Source organism: Dinoponera quadriceps, unplaced genomic scaffold, assembly GCF_001313825.1.
Source record: "Dinoponera quadriceps isolate SergipeBrazil2010 unplaced genomic scaffold, ASM131382v1 scaffold37, whole genome shotgun sequence".
Taxonomy (NCBI): Eukaryota; Metazoa; Arthropoda; class Insecta; order Hymenoptera; family Formicidae; genus Dinoponera; species Dinoponera quadriceps.
In genome coordinates, this window is record NW_014554446.1 from 280,944 (window position 1) to 308,038 (window position 27,095).

At 40.8% G+C, this 27,095-nt stretch overlaps 5 protein-coding genes across 10 annotated transcripts in view; 2 read left to right on the forward strand and 3 right to left on the reverse strand.

Annotated features, from left to right (window-relative positions):
* Positions 1-620: 620 nt before the first annotated feature.
* LOC106749612 lies at positions 621-15,878 on the reverse strand. The gene is made up of 4 exons (XM_014629262.1): positions 15,696-15,878; positions 4,605-4,986; positions 2,541-2,875; positions 621-1,256 (listed from the first exon to the last, which is right to left on the reverse strand). Exons 1-4 carry the CDS (start codon positions 15,753-15,755, stop codon positions 1,116-1,118), a joined length of 918 nt encoding a protein of 305 aa, XP_014484748.1. The 5' UTR covers positions 15,756-15,878; the 3' UTR covers positions 621-1,115.
* Positions 15,879-15,934: 56 nt separating this feature from the next.
* LOC106749598 lies at positions 15,935-17,998 on the forward strand. 2 transcript variants are annotated; one of them, XM_014629247.1, is made up of 5 exons: positions 15,935-16,211; positions 16,291-16,540; positions 16,770-17,165; positions 17,234-17,418; positions 17,618-17,998. In XM_014629247.1, exons 2-5 carry the CDS (start codon positions 16,355-16,357, stop codon positions 17,901-17,903), a joined length of 1,053 nt encoding a protein of 350 aa, XP_014484733.1. In that variant the 5' UTR covers positions 15,935-16,211; positions 16,291-16,354; the 3' UTR covers positions 17,904-17,998. The 2 variants fall into 2 exon arrangements, with proteins under 2 accessions (XP_014484733.1, XP_014484741.1); XM_014629255.1 differs by having other exon boundaries at positions 15,935-16,198.
* A 4-nt stretch (positions 17,999-18,002) lies between these two features.
* LOC106749618 (uncharacterized protein C1orf43 homolog) lies at positions 18,003-20,574 on the forward strand. The gene is made up of 4 exons (XM_014629267.1): positions 18,003-18,552; positions 18,644-18,800; positions 18,868-19,087; positions 19,247-20,574. Exons 1-4 carry the CDS (start codon positions 18,394-18,396, stop codon positions 19,437-19,439), a joined length of 729 nt encoding a protein of 242 aa, XP_014484753.1. The 5' UTR covers positions 18,003-18,393; the 3' UTR covers positions 19,440-20,574.
* LOC106749575 (focadhesin) lies at positions 20,502-25,844 on the reverse strand. 5 transcript variants are annotated; one of them, XM_014629215.1, is made up of 11 exons: positions 25,783-25,844; positions 25,648-25,701; positions 25,442-25,580; positions 25,294-25,356; positions 25,070-25,221; positions 24,792-24,983; positions 24,100-24,551; positions 23,091-23,981; positions 21,393-22,698; positions 20,978-21,296; positions 20,502-20,733 (listed from the first exon to the last, which is right to left on the reverse strand). In XM_014629215.1, exons 3-11 carry the CDS (start codon positions 25,493-25,495, stop codon positions 20,581-20,583), a joined length of 3,582 nt encoding a protein of 1,193 aa, XP_014484701.1. In that variant the 5' UTR covers positions 25,496-25,580; positions 25,648-25,701; positions 25,783-25,844; the 3' UTR covers positions 20,502-20,580. The 5 variants fall into 5 exon arrangements, with proteins under 5 accessions (XP_014484701.1, XP_014484710.1, XP_014484686.1 ...); XM_014629224.1 differs by having other exon boundaries at positions 25,666-25,701; positions 25,783-25,815; XM_014629200.1 differs by having other exon boundaries at positions 25,666-25,837.
* Positions 25,845-26,547: 703 nt separating this feature from the next.
* LOC106748752 (zinc finger protein 608) overlaps positions 26,548-27,095 on the reverse strand; it is a 162,583-nt gene continuing 162,035 nt past the window's right edge. The window contains exon 7 of the mRNA XM_014627601.1: positions 26,548-27,095. This exon is cut by the window's right edge and continues 5,167 nt beyond it. The gene's annotated coding sequence lies outside the window, so the exon portion shown is untranslated.

Consider the following 27,095-nt stretch of genomic DNA (forward strand, 5'->3'; position numbering starts at 1 on the left):
ACTATAAAACATTATTAGTGCAGTTTTTGGTGGAAATATTTAAGATTACAATTCCAAACGTCTTATAATATCAATATGCATTTAGATAATATCTACTAAACGTAGTTTTCATTTAGCAATGAGACAAGTACAAAATCATATTAGTATTAATTACTTTCGCGTATTATCAATTCGGAAAGATGACTTGAATTAGGAATTAGAAGAGAAGATGAAAGTCACTGAAAAATCTGATATACAGTAAAGAAAAAGTTAAAACACTGCGCATGCAGCTAGACATCCTTTATTCTTTGTAATACTTCTTGTTTATGAAACATTTGAAGAGCAAAAGACTTGCGAGAGACAATGTTGTATGTATATAATTATATATTAATATAAAATACATTATTATACATATATAATTATATATTATATATACAATATTATACATATATAATTATATATATTAATATATAATTTATATACATATAATATACATATAATACGTACGTACGATATCATATAAAATATAAACTATATTTATAGTGTTCAAATTTAATTAATGATGAATGCGAATGTACGTCTATACGTCAGGATACATGGATTCATTTTTTTATATAACTGAATGGAATAAATAAACTATATAGTTTGCAGAAAATCGCAGTACACATTTATTCTAGATTTTACAGTGTGGATTATATGGATAAGTAACAAAATGTGCGCGCGCGCGTGTGTGTGTGTGTGTGTGTAAATGACGATTATGCGTATGTGTGGGTGTTATGTTCGAATATTATTAACCAGATCATGTTTCCGGCAGGGTCGCCAGGAATTCCTCATTGAAATTCTGTACGATGCCGAATCGGACGAAGGTCGAATGCACATGTCCACTCGGTATTCCTTCGACCGGTTCGGCACGATAAAAACGAATATAAAAACGACCTTCACGCGATATCACGTGCATGGTGAATACGCTATTTACGAGTTCATGCGCGCTGAAGTATATATATATACATACGATACGTATAAAAATAATTGGAATGCTATTTTGAGTAAAAAAAACAATCGCGCTTGATTGCGCACGTATGTACAAACGTCTCTCAAGATGAGAGATGCGGAAATTTCCTGTGACGTGCCGCCGGCTAAAACGGAGTCTTGCGAGCCGCGACTAGCCGTTCGACGCAATCGTACTCTTGACAAGACCACAATGCGCTGACTAACGTTCCCAGTCGGGCGTCTTGCGTGTTAGCTTGCTTCCAGTCGAGCAGCAGCTGATATATCACCTGAAATCATTGCATATAGATGAGAATTGTTCAGCAGGATAATTAAGGACACATTTCGTGGATTCACGGTTTATAATATATACGAGCGGAAAATATTCGAGCATGAGTGCAGCGTGTTAATTAATTGCGGAGAAACGCCGATTCTCTTCAGGTCAGAATTTTAAGTATTTATTTGATCGAACGAGATCGTCGAATTAAGCTTGGATCTACAATAGATATAGTAAGCCAGCCTTTAGCTTCACTCCGGTAGGTTCCATGAAGGAGTTGAAGGCAATGAAAAAACGGATGAGCTTGCTTAGTCTGCGTTGATAAACAAAGAGCTATGCAAGAAGTTCTATCCAGATGCGGGAAGATCGAAATAGAACCTCATATTAAGAAAAGCGAACATCGAGCGAAGAAATTCATCAACTTCCCGCATAAGAGAACTGAAATAGCTTTTTCTCTTGATAACGGAAATTTGTCTACTCTAACAGGCCTGTACATAGACTACTCTTCTAAAATACTATCTACACAAGATTGGCAAAGTGGAGGACATTTGCTGACTTTGTAATGAGGCAGAAGAAACAGCGAAACACATTCTTTAACCGCCCTGCTGTTTGTCATCGCAGACTCGGTTATCTAGATGAAGACGACCACGACAGATAAATTAAAGAAGACACATTTTCGACAAATTTTAAGCTTCTTCAGAAGTCTGCAATTGCTCGAAGAGAACTCTGAGAAAAGACTTTGCTACAATAGAGAACCTGATGGATCGTGACTAGCATGGTTATAGCCTGCAGTCTTTGTAATGATGATGATGAAGCCTTTTAGCTTCTTGCTCTAAACACTTAATTGTAATATAATTTCCAGCGCTATCAGATGTCGCAGTTCCTAAGATTAAAGCGTTATTATGATCCTTGGTAGCGCGGGAAACGTATTTCGTCAAGAATTACGTTACATCTTGTAGCTTAACGTAAAGTGCTAGTGCTTAGAATAAAAGCCGTAGGCTTTGCATGTATAGAGTTTCTACACTCATTGTAGATTCAAACTTGACTTTTTGCTCTAAGCATTAAGTTGTAACATGATCCAACAAAAAGCGTTTTCACGATTTCTAAGATTTAAGCGTTGTTACGATCTTTGGCAACGAGGAGAGCGCATGAAAAATTACGTTACATTTTATTGCTTATCTGGTTCGAAAGATCAAAGACTCACTACACCCATTGTAAATCCGGACTAACACAAACGAAGGTGATCGGTCCGGATTACTCGGAATCGAATATCCGGTTTTGAAAGTTCGACATTCACCTCGTCGATGCCCTTGTGCCTGTAATTCTCTTCGAACTGTTCGATCTGACCGTCCGAGTACGACAGCCTCCTCGCGACGTCCCTCCAGCCGTGGCCGACGTGCGTCTTGACGGTGATCATATCTTCGAACGCGAGCTCTTCGTCGCACTCGCTCAGCTCCTCCACGTTTTGTGGCATCGGTCGGTGCTTCGGCTTCGACCAGGATGTCTCAGGCTGCGTCGTCGCGTTGTTGTTCGTCGCATAGTGATTCACGTTGCATACGTAGCTCGTCCGCGAGCCGATCTTTACCCCTTTCGAGTTGACGATGTTATAATTCACGACGTTCGTGGCTTGCGCTGCAAAACGAATTTCCAAGAATTCAATAAAAAAGAATCGACGTTATCTGTAATTTTGAATATCGCACAACAAGAAGCGAGAACGTCTCTCTTTCTTTCTTTTTCTCTCTTTCCCGCGAGACAGAGGTTTCTCTTTTCTTCGAAGTATCTCCGAAAATATAATGCGAAGTTAGAAAAAAAAGATGCTTTAGATAAAAGTTACGCAGAGCGCCACGAAAGACACTCAAGCACGTAGGAATCCGCGATAACGTTTACGAATCGGTCAAGAAAATTATGCGTGTCGCATTGCTTTGAAGTATTATCAGCGTTCTGCCTCGGGAAGTAATTTTGCAACTGTGCGCGTACACTCCGTGCGAGCTGCACTTTGTTTTGCTGCGAACTTCTTTTTTGCGAACGTGTGAAAAGAAACAGGCGCTCGTTCTAAATGAACGATGAACGTCTAATTGAGATCAATTACGATGACAAGATCTATTTGCAGTAATCTTGAATCTTCAATGAAAATTAATTTCTTGATATTAACATTATCGCTGTCTCTTTTCTTTTCTCGAGAGTTTTGAACTTTTATCAGTTCTCGAGTTTAAGAAAAATAAAACGGTAAGTGAGTGAATGAGTGAAAAGCGAGTGAATGAGAGTCAAACGCTGATCTATTAGCGAAGAATATTTAACACATTGCGGACCGCTAAGAAATCTGTAAGACATACGCCTGGGACCGCACGTTTTTGGGCAAACTTGCACGTTACTAAAATCGTCATAACATTTTTATTGATGAAGCAATGTTTGTCAAACTCTCAGAAATTACAAAATAGGACGCATTTTAGGTATTATTGAAAAAAATTATGTTTTTTAATAATTATCATAACTTTTTTTACTTGAAAATAAATTTTTACGAATTTTTTAAAAATTGCAAAATAGGATGCATTTCAGGTATTATTAAAAAAATTGTTTTTTAATAATTATCATAATATTTTTATTTAAAAATCAATTTTAAACCAAAGTTCCTAGTACTTTTTTGACACATTGTTGACCGGCAATTTTACTTAGAATTTATCTCATGTCATCGGCTATTATTTCGTAATTGGATGTGGAAGTGAAACAATATAAATAAACTTCAATAAATTTTATTTAATATTTAACTTTTAATATTTCTTTTTGGTATGGTACACAACAGGTTTTGCAAATGTATCTTGTTTCGATCGCGCAAATGTATCTTGCATCGATCACGAGTTTACTCGTGGCCGGTCGGCAACGTTTGAACAGGAAGACACGAGTTAACTCGTGACCAGTCAACAATGTGTTAAAAAGAATAATATGTAAGGCTCTCAAAATATACAATTCTTGAGTAATTGGAAAAGGCAGATAACAGCTGGCGCTAATAATTGGTTGCGAAATTCACCCGAAAGACTCCAATCTAACTGAAATTCAAATTCGAATATCTCACGTGAAGCAAGTTTCAGGTAATGATTATTAATACAAACCCCAGTATCTTCGATGAACTCATACAATTCTTAGTTTGAAGGTATCATCCTTTCTACCCAATATTTTCTCCTCTCCATTCATGAAAATTATTCTTTGCATGAATTTCTTCATGCAGGCAAGTTTTATCTTCACAAAAGATTACATATCCTTGTTTATATATGAGAATATGAGTCTTGAATTGATACTAATTTTTTTTCCGTGCAATTGTCGCACGTTCGGTGTAAACGCGGTGATATCTCTCCGTCACACTTACAATATTTACTGTGTTTCACTTTCGTCCGCGTCCTCGGTCGTTTGTATTCCTTCGATTCGTTCGTTGGCCCCGTGTGGTCTTCCTCTTTCGCGCAGAAGTCTCTCGTGGGCGTCGCGCCGTTCGGCATCGACTTCTGCCGTCGCACCGACGCCACGTCAATGTCGTCATCCTTCTTATCGTCGTTCCTGTGCAATTCCTCCGACGTGGTGGGCACAGATTTCGACCGCGTTTTCTTCGCCACCTCGTCCTCCGTCGGTGGCAGATTGTGTGTGTAACCGGGGATGCCGATGCGCGGCGGATCCGGTTTCGCGTCCGTCGTTAACATGTGAAACCGGCGCGACAGCTCCGAGAGAATCGGCATTTTCTTCAATGCCCGCTGTGCCTGGAAATGATGCGTCCTTGCATTAAATTTCACCTCGCGATCCGATGTTCGTCGCGTTGTTCTATTGTTCTTTAAACAAAAACTGCAATTGTCGAAGACGGCTCTTTTCAGACTCGTTCGTTAGATAAAAATAGCAAATAAAAGCCTTGTCGCAGTTATTAGTGGGTTATAATTATGTATTATGTAAAATAATTGATTTTTATTTAGTATATGATATAATATGGTATAATCATTAAATGAATTATATTTATAAAAATAACAGAAAATATACACATAATAAATAAATAAATAAATAAATAAGTATATATATATATATTTATTTATTTATTGTTTTAATTCATCTATATATAAATTAAAGATAATAAAAAAGTTATTTTTAAACGAGCAACTTTTGTTTTGTACACACGTATTTAATTTTTTACATGACACTTTTAATCATTACTTCACACATGTAATTAATATGCACTGACGACATGTTGATAAGGCTCTTGCTATTTTTTCTTAAAGGAACTTCATCAGAATCCCGTCATCTTGATACTGCTCTTAGAAACGCCATCATTTTTCTTTTACCTGTACACGGATAGATGACGTACTTTCAGGCTTACTATATATCAATTTCGCTGGTACGCGATGTTACGTAATGCCACGACTGACGTCAAAGCAGACGCTCCTTTCATTGTTTCTCCCTCTTTCATATTGATTAGACTCACGCTTCGACAGTAATTCATAACGGGAAGAAAATATAAATGGTAAGATACAGCTCGTTATTGTGATAACGATCAAAACACGAGGAAAAGGAATAGCTAAGGAATCTCACCGCAGTTTGCGTGAAATTCTCTTCATTGTATCATAAAATAATTGTGATGCGGAAAACTCTTATAAAATAAAACGTGAAAATTAGAAGATTGAAAAGAAGGGATTAGAATTAAATAAGAAGGTAGGAAATCCGTAGAAACGTAGGAAGGTATTCCAATAGATACCAAATCCAGAAATCGTACGTTTGTAATTTAGGAATTTAATATAATTTTAATTTTATTTTAGGAAATTTAATTTAATAATTTTAATTTTATTTTAACAACTTGTATATTTGAACAGTGATCATTTTATTTCACGATATGGATTCTTCGGACTCCGGTGTCTTTTGAAAATAGTATAGTTGTACAATGGAAAAAAAAAATAGATCTTTTCTCGTGCAAACGTACACCGTCACCGTAATTATGCCACTCTCGTGACTCTAATAGACTATTCCGTGTCTCGTGCTTCCGGTACGATCGTCGGATGCATACGTGTGTCTAGTCGAATCGCTCTCGCATGCATGGTATTCTTTAAACAAGTAGATCGTTCTACAAAACAGTTGAGCAATTTAGATTTTGATTGTTATTACGGCACTGTACAGGCTATTTCATGTAAATTGCGAATCGGAGAGATTATAAGAGATATTTATTTTATAAGAGAGAGAGAGAGAAGTTCAAAGAAGAGGATGTTACTGCAGACCTAACGTTTGCAACTCACGATTACTGTAAGTAGCAAATTGATCGAAATCGCATTTACGAACCGACATGTAAACTTCTCAGAAGCCAAAATGGTCAACTTTTTCTGCCTTTTTAAATTTTCTCAATTAATTTTGATTAAATTTAAATGTTTTTTATTTCTCAATTTCAGCACGACGAAGAGAGACGTAGAGCTTAATTTTGTCATAATCGAGAAATTTACACGGAAAGTGGTTTACATATATCCAAAAAAGAAAACTTTATGCATCTTCAAAGTGTACACGCTATGAAATCAAGCGAGACGAATGATCTTCCGAACGTTGCAGCATCCATTGTCATCTCCGCGGGAACATTCCCAGGACGGTCTCCGCGGTCTTCTTCCAGAAGAAAACACGTTGATCGCGCATCGGAAATCCCGACATCTCGCATCGGGTCTCTCGATCATTTTTCATATATCGAGGAACGTGTGAGTATATACGTCTACGCGAGCGTTATCTCGCGTCACAATTGTCGCGGTTTTCATCGAATTTCACCGCCTCCTCATCGTTTCAGGTCGGTCGCGGCGACGATCTCTCTCTCTCTCTCTCCCTCTCTCGCGGCAAAAGCGACGGGGAAATTCCGACAGTTTCCTCGGACGATTCGCCACCTCCGCGTTTCTGGTAATGACAAAAATACCGCGCTCTCGAGATTACATTGACCCGCGACGAACGACGACGTGGTGTCCGTTTCACTCGTTTGCCCGCAGCGATGACAAGTCGCGTCGAGCTCGCTGTGTCAAATATTTAGCGTGACGAGCGAGCACGTGTATGTATTATCGTAGCTGATACGCGCCTGCCGTCCGCAATCGACGCAATCCCACTTTATCGCGCTCACACGAATATGTGAGAATACTCGTCGGAGTCAATTATTCGCCGATAAATCCTCGGGTTTTCGAGCACGGAGAACGATCGGTCCGGGTCGACTCGCAACTTTACGACCGAACATCGAAGGTCTTTAGAGCGTCCTGTACACGCACGCGCCGGCCGAAGCGCATAAATCTGTTCCTGCTCTCGGTTACGACTTTGTTGCCGCGCAAACCGATTGCTTCCCGGAATCACGTTATTTGCACCGATAACGCGATTCTACGTACTCTTGTTAAAGACGACAGGTGTATTTTTTAACTGCACGAATGATGGGCGTGGAAGCGTAATACGCAGTTGTGCCCGTATGTTACGTGTGTATGCATTTGTGCGGCACATTGTTTCGTTCTTCGGCGGATGTTTCGGCCGGCTCTGCGATAAAGTCGGCTACTGATAAATTCAACGCTCGCGCGAGTCTACAGAGGATTTCGTCGCGATAAGGAAAGTTTGTATCCCGACGAGACTTGAGCGGTAAGACTTTAATTAGTCGCCAAGGGAGGGGGAGGGGGCGTCTCGGCTCAAATGTCATATATATTGCGCGTTTTAAATCCCTTTGAGAAATTAAGATTGATTTTTTATTTGGAAACCTTTTGTACGAGTGTCACTTTTCTTTCAAAACTATCTTGAGATTTCAGGGAAGAATCATAAAAACAATATTTTTCTCACGTGGGTCCCAAAAATCTACTATTCCGGTAGTGATAGTTGAGCACATAGTGAGTCATATATAGATAAAATGTCTTAACACTATGATTGCGATGGTTGAGTCTCAAATACCTATATAGAGTGAGGCAATAACTATGACCAATTTAAGTATCTTTGAAAAGTAGAAATATTTTATCAACGACCAAATGAGGTGGAGAACAGCTTACATTTGCGGAAAGTTTTCGACCGTGTCGGCCATTGGTACCGATTTCTGTTAGATATATTTTCCTCCTTATATTTTCCTCTTATATCTCAAGGATTCTTAAAATGATAATAATTATTGCCTCACCCTGTGTAATGTCCACAAATTTTCGTAACATAAGTTGAGAAAAGAGTTTCGATCGATAAGCGGAAAAGCCATCGGTCGTTTCTCGTCGACCTGACCGTCCTCGTTCAAGCGTCACTGTTCGTTATGTTCCGTCGCATACTCACCCCAGTTCTCGTTTGTTATCAGCTCAACTGTGACCCACATGAGGATTTAGCATCACTATGATAAACAGGAAAGCGCAGCGACGTATTTTTGTATGCACGCACTTGACATCGTGCGATAAAGAGGGAAAAAAGCAAATGTATAGTCGATCCGGGAAATGCCGCCCCAATATGGGCGAGATCTTTTTTAATTTTTGCTTCGAGGACTCGTGCATTATCTTTCGGACGAATGCAATCGGCGAGTGTAACGACCCGCGTGTATATAGTACTTCGTCGAGTATGCATGAGTCACACTTCGCTCAAGTTGAACGTCACCCACGTCAAAGGACATTCACTGCCCTACGTGATGCATTTTCTTTCACAATTGACGTCGCAATCACTGCCGAGAAACGGCAGTATACACGTTCTATATCTCGCGGGTTACCCGCGTTCAATGTGCATGTTAATTCTCAGTATATCGTCAGGTTTAATTAGAACCAATTTGAGCTCATCAGTTTTTCTTGCGAGTAGTTCTGATTGTAAGGATCGATATTCTATACCTTTTATCTATAAATTTGTGCTTCCTTAGAGATCTTCCAAAGAATCAGGAAAGAAAATTCACTTATTTATTTATTTGTTCAATCGAATAAATTGATCCTGTTACATTAAATTTTAATTTGTCTTTTTAGATCAATAGGAATCTTCAGAATTCTGAGAATGAATTTTTTTCGCTTCTTCGCAAAACAAGATGCTTGCGACGGGAGACCAGGGCCTTTAATCCCTCTATATTTCTCTTTATTTTCTCTTTAATTCTCTTCTTTAACTTCTCTTTGATTCATATCACGACCGAAACTTAACGATTCTATCTTATTTATAAACATGAATTTGAAATCCTCGCATCCGATTCAGTTCGATTTTCCGTTTCTTCAGTTAATCTTCGGCTTCGGACGCAAAAATGCCACACCTCACATCGCGTATCAATAACCTCCTCGATTCGACACCTTCGCTGTATCGCCTTCGGGACAATATTTGCACACCGGCGACTCTCTCGCTGTTGGAACAAACAGTGCAATGTCGTCATCATCGCGTCGGCTGCCATAACGTGAGCGATTAAATAATTAACCAGCCGAAGATCCCGAGCAATTTGTTTCTCGAGGACATCGCTCCGATAAGAAGATACTCCTCCGAACGCTCTCGGTGTTTGTCTTTCATTGCCGTCGTCGGACGATCGTAAAAGAAAATTTACATCTGTTGTTTAGTTTCAAGCAGATTCTCGTATCTGCCGACTCGAAGGAATCGATCGAACGCTCTGAGGAAATTTTGCAGATAAATCGGCTGGAGACGCGAGTGTTGCACAACCTATTACGCCCCACATAATGAATTTATTACACGCATTGTTACTTCTTTTCTTCTCGCCAGACACGTGTTCGCGAGCGCAATGGCGTCCGTGAGGGATACGCGAGGTTCGGTGATTGCTCATCGCGGAAAAACACGACGTGTGCTGTATTGACAGCCGCGTTTAAAACGCTGAAAGCGCCTAATTTGAATAATTGGAACAAGGCGTGGAGACATCTTGCAAGCATGCCGACAGCCTTTTGCGACTATCGATTACGCAATTTTGTGAACATAATACCTGGACATCGATGTTTTGACATCGTGCTACCAATGTTCGCACTCAAAGAGGTGATAGCGATCCAGATCGTGAACGGACGCGTATAATAGCACGTGGCCGAGCGAGTTATCCGAGCTCCCGATCTTCCGCACGCTCCACGCCACAACCGTAATTATGCAATTACTGCGGGAAGCAGCCACGTGCTTCTTCACAGCCGTGTGGCCAATTCGGTGACGAGGGGAGAAGTAATCCAAACAACATGTCTAAAGACATCTCAAAGATGTCCTTTAGACGTCTTATTGTCTAAAAGACATCTTCGTGTCTTGGGACGTTTTAACGTCATAAATTCTACATAAATCCGCTACTGACTCGAAAGTCGCTCGTTATCTCTCCCAGCGAACGACATGTGTTTCACTACCTACATCGACGTGTTTTTCGCGAATTTCTCGATCGCGATCAATTATTTAAATTCCGCAAGGACGACACGAGAGCGGTCATCCATTTAAATATCTTTTATCTCGCCGAATAGCTGCGCCCACCGTTCCGTTACATAATTACCATGAGCCTGATTATGACTCATGCGTGTTTGTTCTGTTTTTCCAGGTATCCCAGAAATAGATACCTCCTTGCGTATCACCACGCAAATCGGGAACTTCATCGAGTCACCGGCGAGCGTAGCAATCATTTATGTGTTGCACGGTTCAGTGACAACGGTGTGGAATCATGTGTGCGCGCTCGTTATCTCTTTCCCTCCCTCCCTCTCTCTCTCTCTCCTACTCTTGTCAGGCGTCGAGACGCACGCGCGCATATATCAGAATATGTGAGTTTGTGAATTTACGACGACCTCGCGATCCGGGTTTTCCAGTGGCAAAACCAGTTCCCGGCGACTCGCACGCGGCCGATGTTAATGAATTTGATAGCGAGCGCGGCAACAGACACGCGGAGAATGCAGCACGAAGCGAGAGCTCGCCGCGCGCTCGTTGCTGTTTTCTAAAAAATTTCGCCCCGTGCGTCGGGTCTCCGCGAGGAGTCAACCTGGACTCGCAGAGAGCATGCGGTCAATCGATGTCAGACCTGTTCTTTTTAATTGGACCGCATTGGACATTTGACCTCGTTTCTTTTCTCTTCAATGTTTGGTTATACGAGATCAGGCGATAACCATTACCACCTTGAATATCTGCGAAATGCGAGAGCAAGGAGAAAAATTTATCAGAAATTTTGCATCGATATGTCAGTAGTCGTCACTTCGGACATCTGTAAACGTAACGTAAATTTCTCTCATCTTAATTTAGAGGAACATAAAAGAAAAGTGTAAAACAGTTTTTCTGCGGATTTCTTAATGCAATTAAGTGCAAATTAAATTTACAAATGAATTCAATAGGATTAAAGTGTTTAACCATCAGTTTTTTATCTTCGTTTATGCTAAGTTTACTTTGGACGCTTTCGCTTACTGTAAGCGTCATTCTATCTTTATTGTTTATTACATACTGAAGGAAGATAGAATGATAATATTTTCAGTACGAAAGCGAACTTAATCCTAGTCATTAATAAGACATTATTATTTCTCAAAAATATTCCAGGTGGCAATAATTATTTCTTCACCCTGTATGCTCGTTTCACACTTGATAGGCGAAAGGTACAAACTAGTTTCAGTCAGAAGGAACTCACCTGTCGTCTCCGTTGACGTCTGTTCGCGCGGTAGAACCGCAACTCGATTCGCTCGAGTGCCGGAAATTTAAATTTACCATTGACATGCTATTCTTGTACGACAGCGCCTTAATATTGTAATCGTTTAATGTAGTGATTGTAAATCGTCCAGATAAGGAGATTAGCGGGATCGATTGACCGGCGAAATCGGCGGAGCGAGACCGCCGGCTTGTCCGGCTTTCCGATCTGCGATTAACTCGCAATCGTCGGCCAAGTGAACGCGCGACAGATGTGCTCTTATCTCGATTCAATGAACACTGACGCAGACAAATCAATCCGTTAACTACCGTGTGGCTCGGACTCGCCTTGTGAAACATTTCTGACGTATCACACCCAACATCTCTCCGATGTGTACAAGCGGTCGAGTTTCGGCAGGGGCGAAGTTGTCGCTTTGAACTTATCGCTTGCGATATCTCCGGGATGATATAACGATTTATCTTTATATATAGAAGGTGAGAAATGGACTTCTCGAAAGTTTATAAATAAATGTCGCACGCTACAGAATGAACGATCGCTAACGATCGGAGGCAGATTGCGATTTTGTAAGAACGATTTTAGAACGCCCCGATAAACAGACACGCGATTCAATCGCGATGAATTCCTCCTGGGGAGTCGCAAATTTACTCCGTTGATTCTGTTCGCTCAATGCCGTAGTAAAGATTCGAAAAAATTAAATTTTAATAGTATAATTTACTTCTATTTTAACCGTAATGATGTCTCAAATTTCCGTTTTCCATATTTCAGCGTTAAAGTAGGTTGCTCAAGGTAGCATTGAACTTAAATTTGTACAATTAAAAGTTCAAGAGAGAAATTAAAAGATGCCGGTATCGATATCAAAGTAAGTTTTTATTAGTTTATAGAGCATTTAAGTAGGCCCAAAGTATCTTTAGAGCTTGAAAATAGCATCTAAATTTTTACTCGAATTACGACGCGATTTGATCGCAGTTCGTGCGAATTTCTTTATGTTGGACTATTGCGACGACAAAACTGTCGATGACTCGCGAAGAACGCCGATCAAGACTCACCGATAAACCGTCTGTTTCCGCTCGCACGCGTAATCGAGACGGGAAGTTGCCGGATAAGTAGTGAATCGCCTCGAGAAATCGAATATGGATTTCCAGCTGGAAGATTTCGTGAACGGCCGGTGACGAGGCACATTGTGCGTGTTACGCCGTCATTAATACTGCATAATTAATGCGCCGTGTACTATCAAGACATTTCCTGAATGACGGAATGAAGCTTATCGATTCAACTTATTTTAAATTCTGAATTTGACGCAATCAGAGAGATATCGGCTCTTACGTTGGTCGTGAGGTGTGTCATTCAGAAAGGAAACGAGAACGAGAGTCCTAGATATTTCCACATTGCCTCAATATTGTCGTAATTTTTTTTATTCGCGGCGTGACCGAACTTCGACACTTTTATCGCGCAACGCACGACGGGTAATTTCTTTCTAATCTGTTTCTTCTAATATATTAAAAAAATTAAAACGCGGTAACTTATCCCTTGTCCACGATCTTGCTTTAAGATGTGAGCAGTAATCAATTTGGAAGAATAATCGATCGTGGTCAATTTGCTTACTGTTTGCGTTTTAAAATAAGACTGTAGACGAGGGGTTACACGTTAGCGCTAAGACCGAATTATCACCCTGTTCGCGAGTTAACTCCAATCGAGAGGCAGTTAACGCGGGTGGAAATCCGTCCGAGACGCTCCGCGAGGCGACGTTTGATATCTGTCTGGTCGAAAACGTTGCGGAAACGTCAAAGCTTTAGTCACGTTTAGCGTTAAGTACGTGACGCGTAAACGTGACAGCATGAGAAACCGCGATCTAATATATCGGCAGAGAAAGGAAGAATAAGAAGTGTGATCTACGGTCATCATCGTCGGTCGCGGAAAATTTCACTCGAAGAGTACAGGGGAAAACAATGTGAAATACTGAAGAATCAGATTGTAGGCAGTACAAATTTTTAGAAAATTTTTGGAAGTAACTAAACATTTTTCAGGATTCTAAAAGATGCATAAGATCCGTATCGATAGTGTTGCCTGAAACTTGCCTCAAGTGAGATTCGATCTTAAATTCTTATTAATAGTTGTCACTTGAAACTCGTCTCATGTGAGATACTTAGATTTTAATTCGGAATTAAATCCGAGTTTTTTAGGTGAATCTTATGATATATTTGATATTACGTCCATAAACGCTATTCGACTGAAAAACTCATTAATCTAACTCTGAATCATTTGAGACTAGTTTCAAGTAACGACTATAGTTTTTTCAGCTGAATAAATGTCGCATATATTATATGATTCGCAAACAAAGAAACTCGAATCTACTTCTAAATTCAGATTTGAATATTTCACTTGGGACAAGTTTCAAGTAACGACTATTACTATTAATACGAGCCTAAAAGATGTCGAGCTTTTCTCAAGCATCTTTTGGATATTCTAAAAATTTGAGCTGTCTGGAAATTAACGTAATTTGCAGTAACGTCCTGCTTCCAAGCCTGAATAAGGCTGAGCATAGCATTCGTTAGTTATTCACGACGTTTTGTCTCACGATAAATACCGAAGTCGTATGTATGATAATGCGATGCCTCGCCTATGTGATGATAATTCGCGCGTAGCCGGATGATAATGCATGCACAAACACACGCGAGGTTTTACATTTTTTGCCAATAAATAACGCGGGAAAGCCGAGGCTCCTCGGGCTTATCCGGATGATTTATCTGTTGGTCTGTCGAAATCGACCGCGCGAATTTGTCCCAGATATTGTATCAATGACGTTGACGAGTGATTGCGATTTATTAGACGCTTTTATAGGCTTCGAGGTGTTTTCTGTGTATGGGATTAATGACGTCATTATGCAGTGCTTCGAAGCGTTTATGGATCCTGTCATTTAACGTTACGAAGACATTTCTTTGTTTGGAATTTAAATTCGAAATTCCTTTCACGCGCACGTGACGTAGAGACAGGAGAATGAGTGAGTGAGTGAGTGCGTGAGAGAAAGAAAGAAAGAGAGAGAGAGAGAGAAGAGAACGCTCACTGTGCGTCTGAAATACGCGTGTCGCTATCGGAAAGAGACGTGCGCCAACGTGCGCAAGTTGCGCATCCACTCTCGTGAGGATGTAAAATGAAAGTGAGAGAAGTATGCCAGCAACTTGCAACTGTAGACGTCTCGACTCGTCAGCGTCAGATCGATAGAAATCTCATAAATTTCAGGATAAATATGGCACATCCGCGAGCGTTCGCGCGCGAACCGTCATGACGCAGATTTTCGCGCGGGCCGCCAGAAAGACCACATTGTTGCAACGACTATTTTCTTTTTATTTTTTACTTCACTTAGATCGAATCTCTCGTTCTTTATCTTTCTTCTCCTAAATGGAATCTTATCTATGGAATTAAATTGTGCTTTAATTCTAATTTACGACTCGTTACAGAGACGCCTGCTTGAAGTCAACGTGATATTTTATTGCTTAGAGAAAAAAACATGGCAGAAGATTCACTACACTCATTATAGATCTGGACTTAAACATTCAAGAGGCGTCTTCCAAATATCTTTCAGACGTGTCCTAAGACCCCACGTTGCTTGGAGCACTGTTTATGTACGATCATTTTATTCCTTATTTTCTCTTTATCTATAGAATTTAATTACATTTTAATTCTAAATCCTCACGACTCGTCGTAAAGATATCGGCACGTGTTTTCGCGAGGAACGCACGGACGTTTACCTGAAGTCAGCAAGAAATGCGCATTGCATCTGCGAGACGTTCTTTAAACATTCAAGGAGCACAGTCGTCCTTCGGATATCTTTCGGATGCGTCTCGAGACTCCACGTTGCTCAGGGCGATGTTTACGAATGGTGAAGGTTTACACGGTTTCAAGTCGCGAACTCACCTTGCTGCCGAGGAAGGATGAGCGTTCTCGCAGATCGACGTTTCTCGCGGCTGCGATCATGGAATCGCCCGACGAAACTGTTGCTGTTGTTGTCTACGTAGATCGCGCGTATCAACATATGGCGGGCACTCGCGCGACACACAACTCGACCCGTGCGTTGTTCGCCGACGACTGATTCGCCGCCGTGCGATTCTGCGTGTTTCGCGCGAACCGCTCGCCAACTGACCGCGGAAAGACACGCGCTTGCTCGTTCGCTCGTTCCTCTTCTGCTTTCCTCCTCTTTAACGAGACGTGCCGCGACTTCGAGCAGCGGGCTTCTCTTCTTCACAATGAACGTACGGCGAATGTTCCACGGACGCTGAAAGAATTCTTCGGAACGTGTAAAATTGGAAAATCGGACCACTCTGTGGAAACAACTGTGGGAATTTCCAATGCGGGCGAAAGCGCGCCGTTGCTGAAAATCTTGACCCTAGGCTGTCAAGAGGGGACCGTTGAGGCGACAGGTGCGCGTCGACGGTGAGATCTCGTTCGGCGATAATTCACCGATGCGCGAGCGGAAATTTTACACGGGAATCGTGTTGCTCTGTATTTGTAGGAATTATCGCGAAGGACTTTTCGGTGTCAAGCGCTGCGCACGTCGCTGACGCGTGTAGGCCACGATGTTCGGAACATGCGCGAAATGGAGCAACGCGAGGAAACGATTGCGGGAAAATATGGATTCGGAGATCTTCTTCGAAAAGTACACGTTGTCGGAGGAAAGCATAGTGAGGCTCGAATCTATCAGAAAAACGATGCAGGATAATATCGCCCGAGCCAATCCGGTGTGGAGGGCGATCGCAGGAGAGGTTAGAACGCATGAGCTTCCGGTATTCCGCTTGTCGTGAGTGAAATCCTCTAGGAGTTACGAGTCTCGTGTGAAGAACTTAATATTTATATTAACTAATCTACCCACGAGAATAATTATTCCGTTACTAAATTGGCTGAAATTGTGTGTGTGTGTGTATGTGTGTGTACAGATAATTTGCCACATATATGCAATATGTATTAATGTACAATTTGCAAACTTTAATTTAGAGCGAAGAAAAGATATCTTCAGAAAGTGAGGACAGTGATAATGATGATGATGCTCAGATGATATCCAGTCATTCGATACTAGAACCATCTACTCAGTTTTATTTCAGTCAAGTTGAGCGAATTATACCTACAGCAGATGCGGAGAATATTGCTCCGTTACAGAAGTATGATATATTAGAGTCTCTCTGTGAGAGCTTAGAAAGAAACAATGGGAAATTCGATTTTGCTCAATTGGAAAGCCTTTCTGATGAGGATCTTGTATCACTAATAAATGAGCTGGCTAAAAAGTTAAGTCCAAAGGGCATTTATAACATATGCCAGTCGATGAAGGACATGACTGTCGAGGAGAAAATGAAATATCTCAGTATATTGTGCACATATTTGTTACTACCAAAAGTAATTAATAACATAATACGAATAATTCCAATTATACCAGTTGATCATTTCTTGAACTATGATCATAGATTATCGAACTTGAAGAGCCATCTCGTTTATTGTCCTCCGCAATCAGTGAATGTGTTAGGAAATTCCCCGATGAGGTCCAGCGGTTCATATTTCTTCCTCTTCTTGATACTGAATTGAAAGACACAACGTTGATCATTACCATTATAAACACATTTGAATTAGAAAAGAAAGCGGTACTCTTAAAGTATGTTTTATTAATCTTTAATTGTACGAATTTTTAAATCCAGATACTTTGATCCTTTTGAGATCATCCATTATAAAACAGACTGCAGATCTGCGGTAATTTTGAGAGTGATTATTGCATGCATAAACAGATATTCTATTTTGAATCATTCTAGAAAAATAGTAACACACTTAATAAGAAATATTTCATGTCTTTGCAGAGAATTCCTTGCATTTGTCAAGGAACTGAAGTCATGGCATATACCTGTTTTGCAAAACCTCTTATCTATAAGACTTGATCATGACATGATTGATAATGTTATAAAACTATTCTTGGGCAAAGCGCTTTATTACTCCAAAGATAAGAATTTCGGGAAACTCGTATTGTCGTTTTTAAAAATCAACACAACGCTGTCGCAAGAGCAGAAAAACTCAATGCTTGAGATAACCATTATTCATGAAACATTATTCAAAAAACCCATAGAAAATTTGTTGCGGAATATGTAATCCGCTAAGTTATCCGCGCTAAACAAAATAAAAAATTATCTTTACGATGAAATAATGATGTAAATAATTTGTTGTATAAGAATTCCTGACTAGTTTTATAAAAAAAAAAAATTAAAATTTGTATGTAAATATTTTAATTACATTTTGCAAGAGACATATGTTAAAATTTATATTTGGTATTAACAACAGATAACAAAACTTAAATTGTCAAACTAGCATTGTTTGAGTGATTTTCTTTTATCTTAAGAATTTGAGAGCTTGATGTATAAATATAGACGTGAAGTAGATTAATTTGACGTTTGGTCTGCGTTTACGGCGATGCGCGCGAGATACGACTCTCTGTGCTGATCAGCGCGATGTAGATTTTTCTATTAGTAAGTTCGTGTCGCGGAGTTTGTTTCATTGACTCGATACGGCATACGATTCCTTCCTGAAAGAAAGGCACCCGTGATAATTATTTGTCGAGGCGAAACGCGATTGCCGTGCAAAAATGGCAGAGGAACTCTCCGGTATCACCATAGTGATATTCATAGCAGCAGGCGTTTTGACGATAATGCTGCTGTTTATCTTCGCGAAACGGCAAATTATGAGGTTCACCCTGAGATCTCGCCGAGGTCCGCATATTCCTATAGGACACGATGCGAAAAAGGTGAGTCTTTCGACGGTAACCTTTGAGGTTAACCTATACTTATTGCCATGTATTGTTCTTCAGTCGTTGCTATGAATGTTTCACGTTGCAGTCCTTCAAGAAGGAAATAGAAAGGAGGATAGAGGTGATACCCAGAATTCAATATGAACCGCAACTCATCAGTGATTCTAGATATATCCTGACTCCAGGTGGCCAAGCTCCGCCACATTATTACAGGCTGAAGACAGTTGATGATGTAAAAAGCTTAGGTAAATTGCTGCATTGTTGCATTATCGTGTCAGATTCAGTTTTAATTCCTAACAAATGTGTCTGCAGAGTCAGAGATTACGAAGTATGACAGTTGTCTGAAAAGACATCCTTCGGAAAATCTGAGAGCTTACTTGCTCACCACACTTGCCACTCCGTTGAATGGAAGCGGCCAGCGCTTAATTCACCAGTTCTGTGATCTCTACGAGCACGCGAGACACGACCCTACCGAGTTCGGCGACGAGGAGTACCAAGTGTACACTCGTTTGTATCTGAAGTTAATGGATGCGTACGTATAATTCAGCAATAATTCACTCATGTCGAGCAACCGTCCATCTTTATAAAGAAACAATAAAGAATGCTTAAGCAGCAATTTTAGCCGTCTTGAGTATATACGATGAAAGAAACGGAGACTCTTGGTAATTTGAGATGTTCATTGATTGTTCAGGGCACGCTTGTTGAAGTCGTATCCGAGCAGCAGGAAGTCCAGTCCTAGTCGCACGCCGATCAAGAAGAGCGTCGAAACGAAGAGGAATATCCTGGAGCCCAGGATGCGTCCACCCGAGGAACAGATCCTAACCGGCTCGAGACCCAACACTCTGACAGTGATGGCGTTAGACAACAGCGAGACGTCCGTGTAGCATTATGAGTGTCGTCACATGTAACATATGTGACGAGGAAATTTGTAGATAGGTATGACACTGAAATAATAGGTGTATGGGAGCTACGTGCGAAGGAAGATGAAAGATGATCTAGTTTTAGTTAGGGATCCTTATGCAATATGCATTTTCACTTTTACAACAAGTGCACCTGTGGCCGCTGCTTCATTCGAGTTGAGTATCAGTATTATCATGAGTAACTTATATTTTATAGAGACAGCGCGCGCGCACGCGAATACGCGTTTCTCCTTCCGATTTCTTTTGATATTTACATTCGTATTTACATTTGTATGATTTTATATTTACACAAGGTCGAGGAGCCTTATGAAATAGCGTTTCTTCACATTCTTCGTATCGATATTGCGAAATATTTCAACAGGTACTGATGTATATAAGAGAAAAAGGAACAAGTGTAAGGAACAAGTAGTAATTATCGAAATAGGAGGTTACTAGTAGGATTTTTTAAAACGTCTACTTCATCATATGTGATTCTCTAGGTGGCGATAGCACTAAGCCGATAACTGCTAATTGCGATTAACCGAGGTTTTCTTCTTCTCTTCCATGTGATTGACTCTTCAGATAGTTCAATGTAGAATACACATACGCTCGGCTACATATATATAAATCTACATATCCTTGATGAAATTCGGAAAGAAACGTTCGTATTAACAGGAAGATAGAAAATTTTCACGTTTTTAAAATGTTTATCTCTTTTGACAATGACGGATCAGCTTATCTTTTTCTACACGTTATTGTTGAAAAGTATATAATACGCACGATATACTGTATCGAACATAGAGAAGTTTCTAACAATTAAACGAATTGAGCATTAATCGTGCGATAAGGATATACGGACCTAAATGTATATACATGCCTGTCAAGGCTTGATATAAATTATTATTTCGTTAGTGACTAATAGAAAAGCGTAGACGTTTGATCAGGTTGGTGTCGGGTGTGTCCATAATTTTCCATTGCAGTCGTAGGATTTAATAATCGTCAACCGAGTACACAAGGCTGAGTAATGCGAAGAAAAAAAAGTAAATCTACCGTGAACGTATATAATCTTCCCTTTTTTTATACAAAAATATCTCGTGTAAATACATTTAGTTGTACACGCGTATAGTTATGTTGGGATACAAGTTTTAACGGACAGGTAACTTGTCCACTGTAACATATAGTCTTTTTCATGTCTTAATAAGATTAACGCGCTTTGAAACGCAGGTCTATATACATCAGGTACGGAACTGGTCCTCATGTGGTTCAGCCAATTCATGATCTAAAAAAAGGAAAAGGGAAAAAGCGATTAATACGATTGATAATCTGTACTTATATCGATGGATATTGTTCATTTCACGACGGAGGAAAAAGCTTCGTCACAGTTTCAATTTAACAGACAGATGTACTACGTTTGTAGCCGTTAAGAGCGTGTGAGATTGCGTATAAATATCTTTGTAAGATGTATATGTAAGATACTTTTAGTTGGACGAAAGAGACGCAATAAGGTAAACGGGGATGAGTACCAGACGAGTTATGGATTTCCAAATTTGCTTGTTGACGAGCACGAAGAGCGCTTGCGGGAACAGTCGTATCCTGCAATCTTGTGAAGCGCTCAACAATTCCTTTCTCGGCAGGAGACAGTCCATGCCGGACAAGCAGATAACCGAGATGAATAAAGTGTCACAGTAGAAAGCGATCTGGTCTTTTTCGTCGGGCGACTCCAACATGAGCATGTCGATGCGGCTCATGAACTCCACGATCCAGTCCACACAGTACTTGTCCGTCGTATACCTCAATTCAGCCAACACCCTCTGCACTCCTTCCAACAAATACCTCCGCATCCTAGAAAGCGTAGCGGGAAGGATAACGTTCATTTCTCGTGAATAATCAAAGCGAACGGTCAAGCTGGTCATTCATCATCCCCACCTCAACACCTACCCTGTAGAATTGGACGCGACCACGTCGATAGGTTCATTCAGCCAAGTGAGCGGCGTTTCGGTGAATCTCTTCGAGGCCAGCTCTACTCTGACAGCGATAGCGTTCCTCAGCTTCTCCGGCGTTCCTTCCCACCACCAGAGACTGGGCGACGTCATTCGCTCCACTTCGTCGGCCGAGAGCTCCATCACGGCCGTGAAATACTTGTGGAAACGAGTCGATGTTAGATCGACGTTCTGGAAGACGTTCTTCAGTATGGTGTACAACAGCGTACGATTGCCCAGGTGCGTGGCGTCGCTGTTCAAAACTGTGGCGTAAGAAGACATAATGCGATCGAACGAAGCGGCCGCTTTCTCGTCATTAAGCGACATCTTGTCGACGACGTAGTCGAGGGAGATCTCGAGGAAGTGCTTCAGATCGTTCGGTGGCAAGGCCCGGCAGATCTCGTGCAGGTTCGCGTAGAACGCTAGATGTTTTTCGTTCACCAACAGCAGACCGGCGTCCGACGCGGGCTTGAAGATCGCCGACCTGTATTTTGACATGCAATTCTCCACCAAGAGTTTCGCCGACAGCGAGATGTACGAGTGACGGCTCACGATGAACAGACCGTACTCCTTGGCCGTCTCCGAGATCTGCATGGTTTTACTCAGGAAATCCCACTTCACGTTCGGCAATAGTTTCGTATACTTGTGGGCGAATATCCTCATGCACTCCAGGATGACCCTCTGTTCATTCGGATCCGTCGGGTCGCTTCGCCTCAGATGTTCACCGACCGCCCTGATCACGCTTCTCTCTGGCAGATATTTGAAGTTACACGGTTCTCCTTGCGACCAGTTGTATATCTGCGACTTGTAGGTGCCCAGCTCTTCCTCGATGTAGGAGATCAGAAGGTCCCCGGCCACCGGCAGGATACTCCTGTTCACGTTCTTCAGCATCTGTATCCAGCAAGCGCCCGGTACATACTGTAACATGTCCTCGGGATTGACGTCCTTGCTGGCCGCCTTCTCGTAATATACGCGAGGCAACGTAACGTTCATCCGGAAGTCCAGCGGCAAGGCGTTCAGGGGGATTCGCGCGAAAGAGTAGGATTTCAACGCCCTGAGCGCCGACTCGGCGACTCTCATGTCCCCGCTGACCACGTAGCTCCATAGTAGTGGCACCACGTCGACGAAGAGGCTCTCGTAGTCGTCGTCCGACTTGAACGGGAAGGAAGGTACATCTGCGAAGAGTCTACACAAGCTCTCCAGGATTATTGTGCGCTTCTCTTTGCGCATCTTCGGCGCTAACAATTTCCACGTTGAGCAAACACCTGCGAAACGAAGTTGCGGTATCAGTGTTAATCATAAGAATCGCCTTGCTTCACGAAGAAATATAGAAATAAGGGATCTTGCATAGCAGAAAATTTTATGTTAAATTTAACACAAAGTGGATATGTTGAAAAGTAACACAAATATGTAAAAAATTAAAGTCAACATCCATAATATGCCAATCGATACTGAAGTATAAATGCATTATTTTACACTTACAAGTGTTATTTTAACACTTACACATGTTGAATATCGACTCAACACGAAATACATTGAGATAATATGAGCACAATATATTAAATTATCACACGGGTATGTTAGAAATTTAACAGAGAAATTTCAACAAGGACCGATTTTAACACAAGTACAAAGTGTTTTATACTGCGTGAAGTACCTATCACAGCGGACTCGCACAGCAACGAGATGCTGTCGAGCGCGAGCGCGCTGGCCGTGCCGCCGTTCTGGTCGTGGCAGCGGTTCAGGATCTGAGACAGCAGCGGCACGAAGTCCGTGCAGAGCTCGGGCCGGCTGCCGCAGACATGTTTTATCGCCCGGGCGCACGCCACGTCCGAGTGCCAGTCGTGGCCAGTCTCCTTGGCCAGGTCAATCAAGGCGTCGGATGCAAAGCGCTGGCAACGCGGCTCCTTCTCCAATGCTATCGCGTACAGCTGGACGGCGAAATATCGCAGGGACGTGTCGCTGTTCACCAGCGAGTTCAAAGTGTAAATGACGATCCGCTGGTTTTCCTTGAACGCGACGAACTCCGGGAGAGCCAGCAGCAGACACTTGCACATGGCGCTGTCGCGGCTCTTCGTCAGTTTGTGCAACAGCAAGGACAGCATGTGCGACGCGAAGGCGTTGATCTCGCGCACCAGTTGCACGAGAATCCCGCAGGACTTTCTCACGATGTGGCACTCGTCGCTGAGCAGGAAGATCCCGCACAGGACCAGCTTGCACATGTACCGCAGATCGACCGGCGCGAGCGAGAAATTCTCCAGCCAGGACTCAAAGTCGTCCTCCTCCAGAGAGTGCAGACTGCGCACGAGCTCTGTGTAGATTCGAATGTGGCTGTTGCTGTGGCCGAACGTAAGCAGCAGCTCGTTGGAGGTGCTAACACGACGACCAGTCGTTTCTTTTCTTTGCAAGATTTTGTTTATCAGTTCCTTCGCCGCCGGCAACAATTCTCGGCACAACAGCGACGGATAAGCCAGCCACTTCAGCAAGGCCGCAGCCAGTGCGTGTAGTAATGCAACGTTGCACGGCATCTTGTCCATGATAACTCTGCCTACGGTCATAAGTGAAATTAAATCCCACGGAATCTCGAGCAATTTCTCCGTTCGGGAAAAGAACGTAAGAGAATTTCACCGCATTATTTATGTATCTTTTATAATACACATACTCACATATATCGAAAACTTTCAACAGGTAAGTGGCTGGGCATATGAGAATAATTTCGGCCGTTAAAATGATCATGATGTCTCCTATGGAGTCGTCACAGCATTGTTCCATTATGTCAAATATCATGGAAAAATTTGGCGTCGGCTGATGACCGTGTTCCAAACAATTGACCGTCAAAGACGTGATCAGAGGCACCAGCGCTGTACAGCACTTGATGTCTTTCTTCAGCAACGATATCTCCGCGAGCTCGAGCACTCTGCAATTCGTATCGATGCAGGAATGTGTCTGATTGGTGCACAGCCAAAGTAAGATTTCTACTTGTAAGTCCGAGGCGTCGTTGGACTCGATCACAAGTTGCCACGCTTGTCGCTTGAAACTGTCGTCCAAGTCCGCAGAAGGATTGCACAGTATGTACAGGAATACAGGCTGCAACAGTTTCATACGCCATTTTATGAGCCTGAAATCCAAACAGGTTAAGTTTCAACGTTGATCATCTGAAAGTTATTTCTTGTAAATTCGTTCGAGTGAAGAAGTTGAAGTTGAAGTAAGAAGTTCACCGAGTGAACTTTATACTTCTTTGTCCATTTATTCTTAAATTGAATGGTGATGATTTATGAAATTATCTATATATGTATATCGTTTTGCGACATGTGTGTCTGTGTGTGTATATGTATTTTTATATCAGTGGTAAAAATACTCTTTATTATTATGATGCATGATCCGCTTCATCTGAATCAGCACCGTTCGCCAACTGTGCTTCTCATGATTCAGAATTGTGATAAATGGATGTTGATTAGGTGCTTGAAGGGTATATTCGTTAGGCTCATCGTATGCCTTGCTGCCTAACATTAACAATTCACTCACAGCCACAGTGACTGAATCATAATTCCTGTGAAATCACATATAATACAAAATTTGGCAAAAATATGTATAGAAATATATATTGATTGTATAGTTGTTTCAATTAATACATACTTTGGAGAGCACACACTTAAGAAAGTTGCTATCGCAGACTTAGAAGCATACAATCTAGCTTCAACAAGTATAATCAATGCTTGACAGGCTGTTGTACTGACTATGGAGTCATCGTTCCTGCATTTTGAAATGAGTGCTTGGAATTCTGGTATCTACAAAGAAACAATATATAAAAATCAACAAACATGCTAATCGTAGATTAAAGAGGCAAAAAATCAATTTACTTTTGCAATATCCTCTTCTATCTTTGCCTTTTCTATGGTTGTCTGAACAAGTTTGGATATTGCCTGTGAAGAAAATCAAATGAATGCCAATTAAGTACAAACTTGAGCTAATACAAAGTGTATTATCGATTCTTATAAATCTACTTACATGTGATATCAAAGCAGGATCTTGTGATTTTAACTTATATTCGATCTCATCCATGATTTATGCTAACTTGAATTATCTTTTGCAAACTGTTTTGCAAATTGTCGTAAACGTATTTTGTGGAAATTATTTGTAAGTTTCCCTGCAAAATAGAGTGCACAGTAATATCACAGTCGCATTGAGTCGTGTTATTATAAAATAAACAGTACCAGCATATGTCAACAAACATTAAATTATATTTAGCAGAAGAAGCAGCTTCGTGACTAAACAAACAACAAGTATTATTATTGTGTGATTTTCTGTTAAACGCCTCTGAAAGATTGATAAATTTTTAACATATTTACTAAGCAGTCGCTTTCTTCCAGCGTACTAAAGGCACATTTAGTAAGCGCAACGCATTGTGAGACATAACCTAATGAGAAAACAGTGCAGGTGCAGACAGATCTGTACTTCCCAGCTACATTACCATGATGCACCTGTACTTCAAGTGTAACGATTTCTTTTTGAAATATGGCGGACTTGGCGGGTTCTATCAACTGTGAGCTCCAACTTTTCATCCTCGACCTGATAATTACATCGCTAAATAAAAGTAAGACTATCTTGCATTTTAATCACACAAGTGTTAGGAGATCCGTAGAATTCTTCGTGCAGGTATAATCGTCAATTTTCAGCGTCAAATATGAATATAAGGTTCCTCCGAATTTTCCTCGTAAAGTTCGCGCTAAATATGGCCGCTCAATTTTTCTACGCATTTCATGCCGAGATTGAAAATTTTAATATTACAAATATTTTTAGTATTAAAGCAAATTGAATCGATGATCGGTTTTATCTCAGCAGTTTTACACTTTTTAACTTACACTTTTTTAACTTACTTCTAACTTTGATATTCTCCATGTGGCGCATATAAGCATTATCCACACACACACGTCTCACAAAATAACAAATTCTAGATATTTCTAAGATGTTCATTCTCGTTGAAATTAAGAATATTCTACGTATAAACTTTTGATTTTTACATAGAACGAGAAATATTATTTATTTCTCTACTATCATCAATTATTTTCGCCGAATATAATTTCGAATGTAGAAGTACTCTGAGCAAGATTGACAAGAAATTCTAATTAATGAGAATTTCCATGATATTCAATATTTATTAAACTCCAGAATTTTGCTGATATAAATCTTCGTTCGCGTAAAGAACGGATGACAGGCGCTCGAATTGCAGGGAAATAATAAAGGCAGGCGCTTTTGAGATTTTTCAATATATTTATTTGTATGGACAAGTTGGAGCATAGTGCACAATATATTTAATATATAGTAGTCTGAGGAAGAGGGGATCAGAGTACATTCTGGAGTTTGAACACAATATCTTACAATTTAACGACAAGATGCCTGCATGTTTTTTTTTTCTTCTGTATCTGCTTCCGTACGTTATGTTTTACTCGTATATTCATATACTCGAAATGTATAATATATAAAGCGCAACGACTCACTATTTTTATCATTCTAAAAAAAAGGAGACGAGAATATATATATATATATATATTTTTTTTTATATATATATATACGGGTCCTTGTTTTATTATGTTATGTCTCAGTTCTCTTCGTATCGCTTATCATTCGCTCTTATCTATGTTTTTCTTTCTCTCTCTCATTC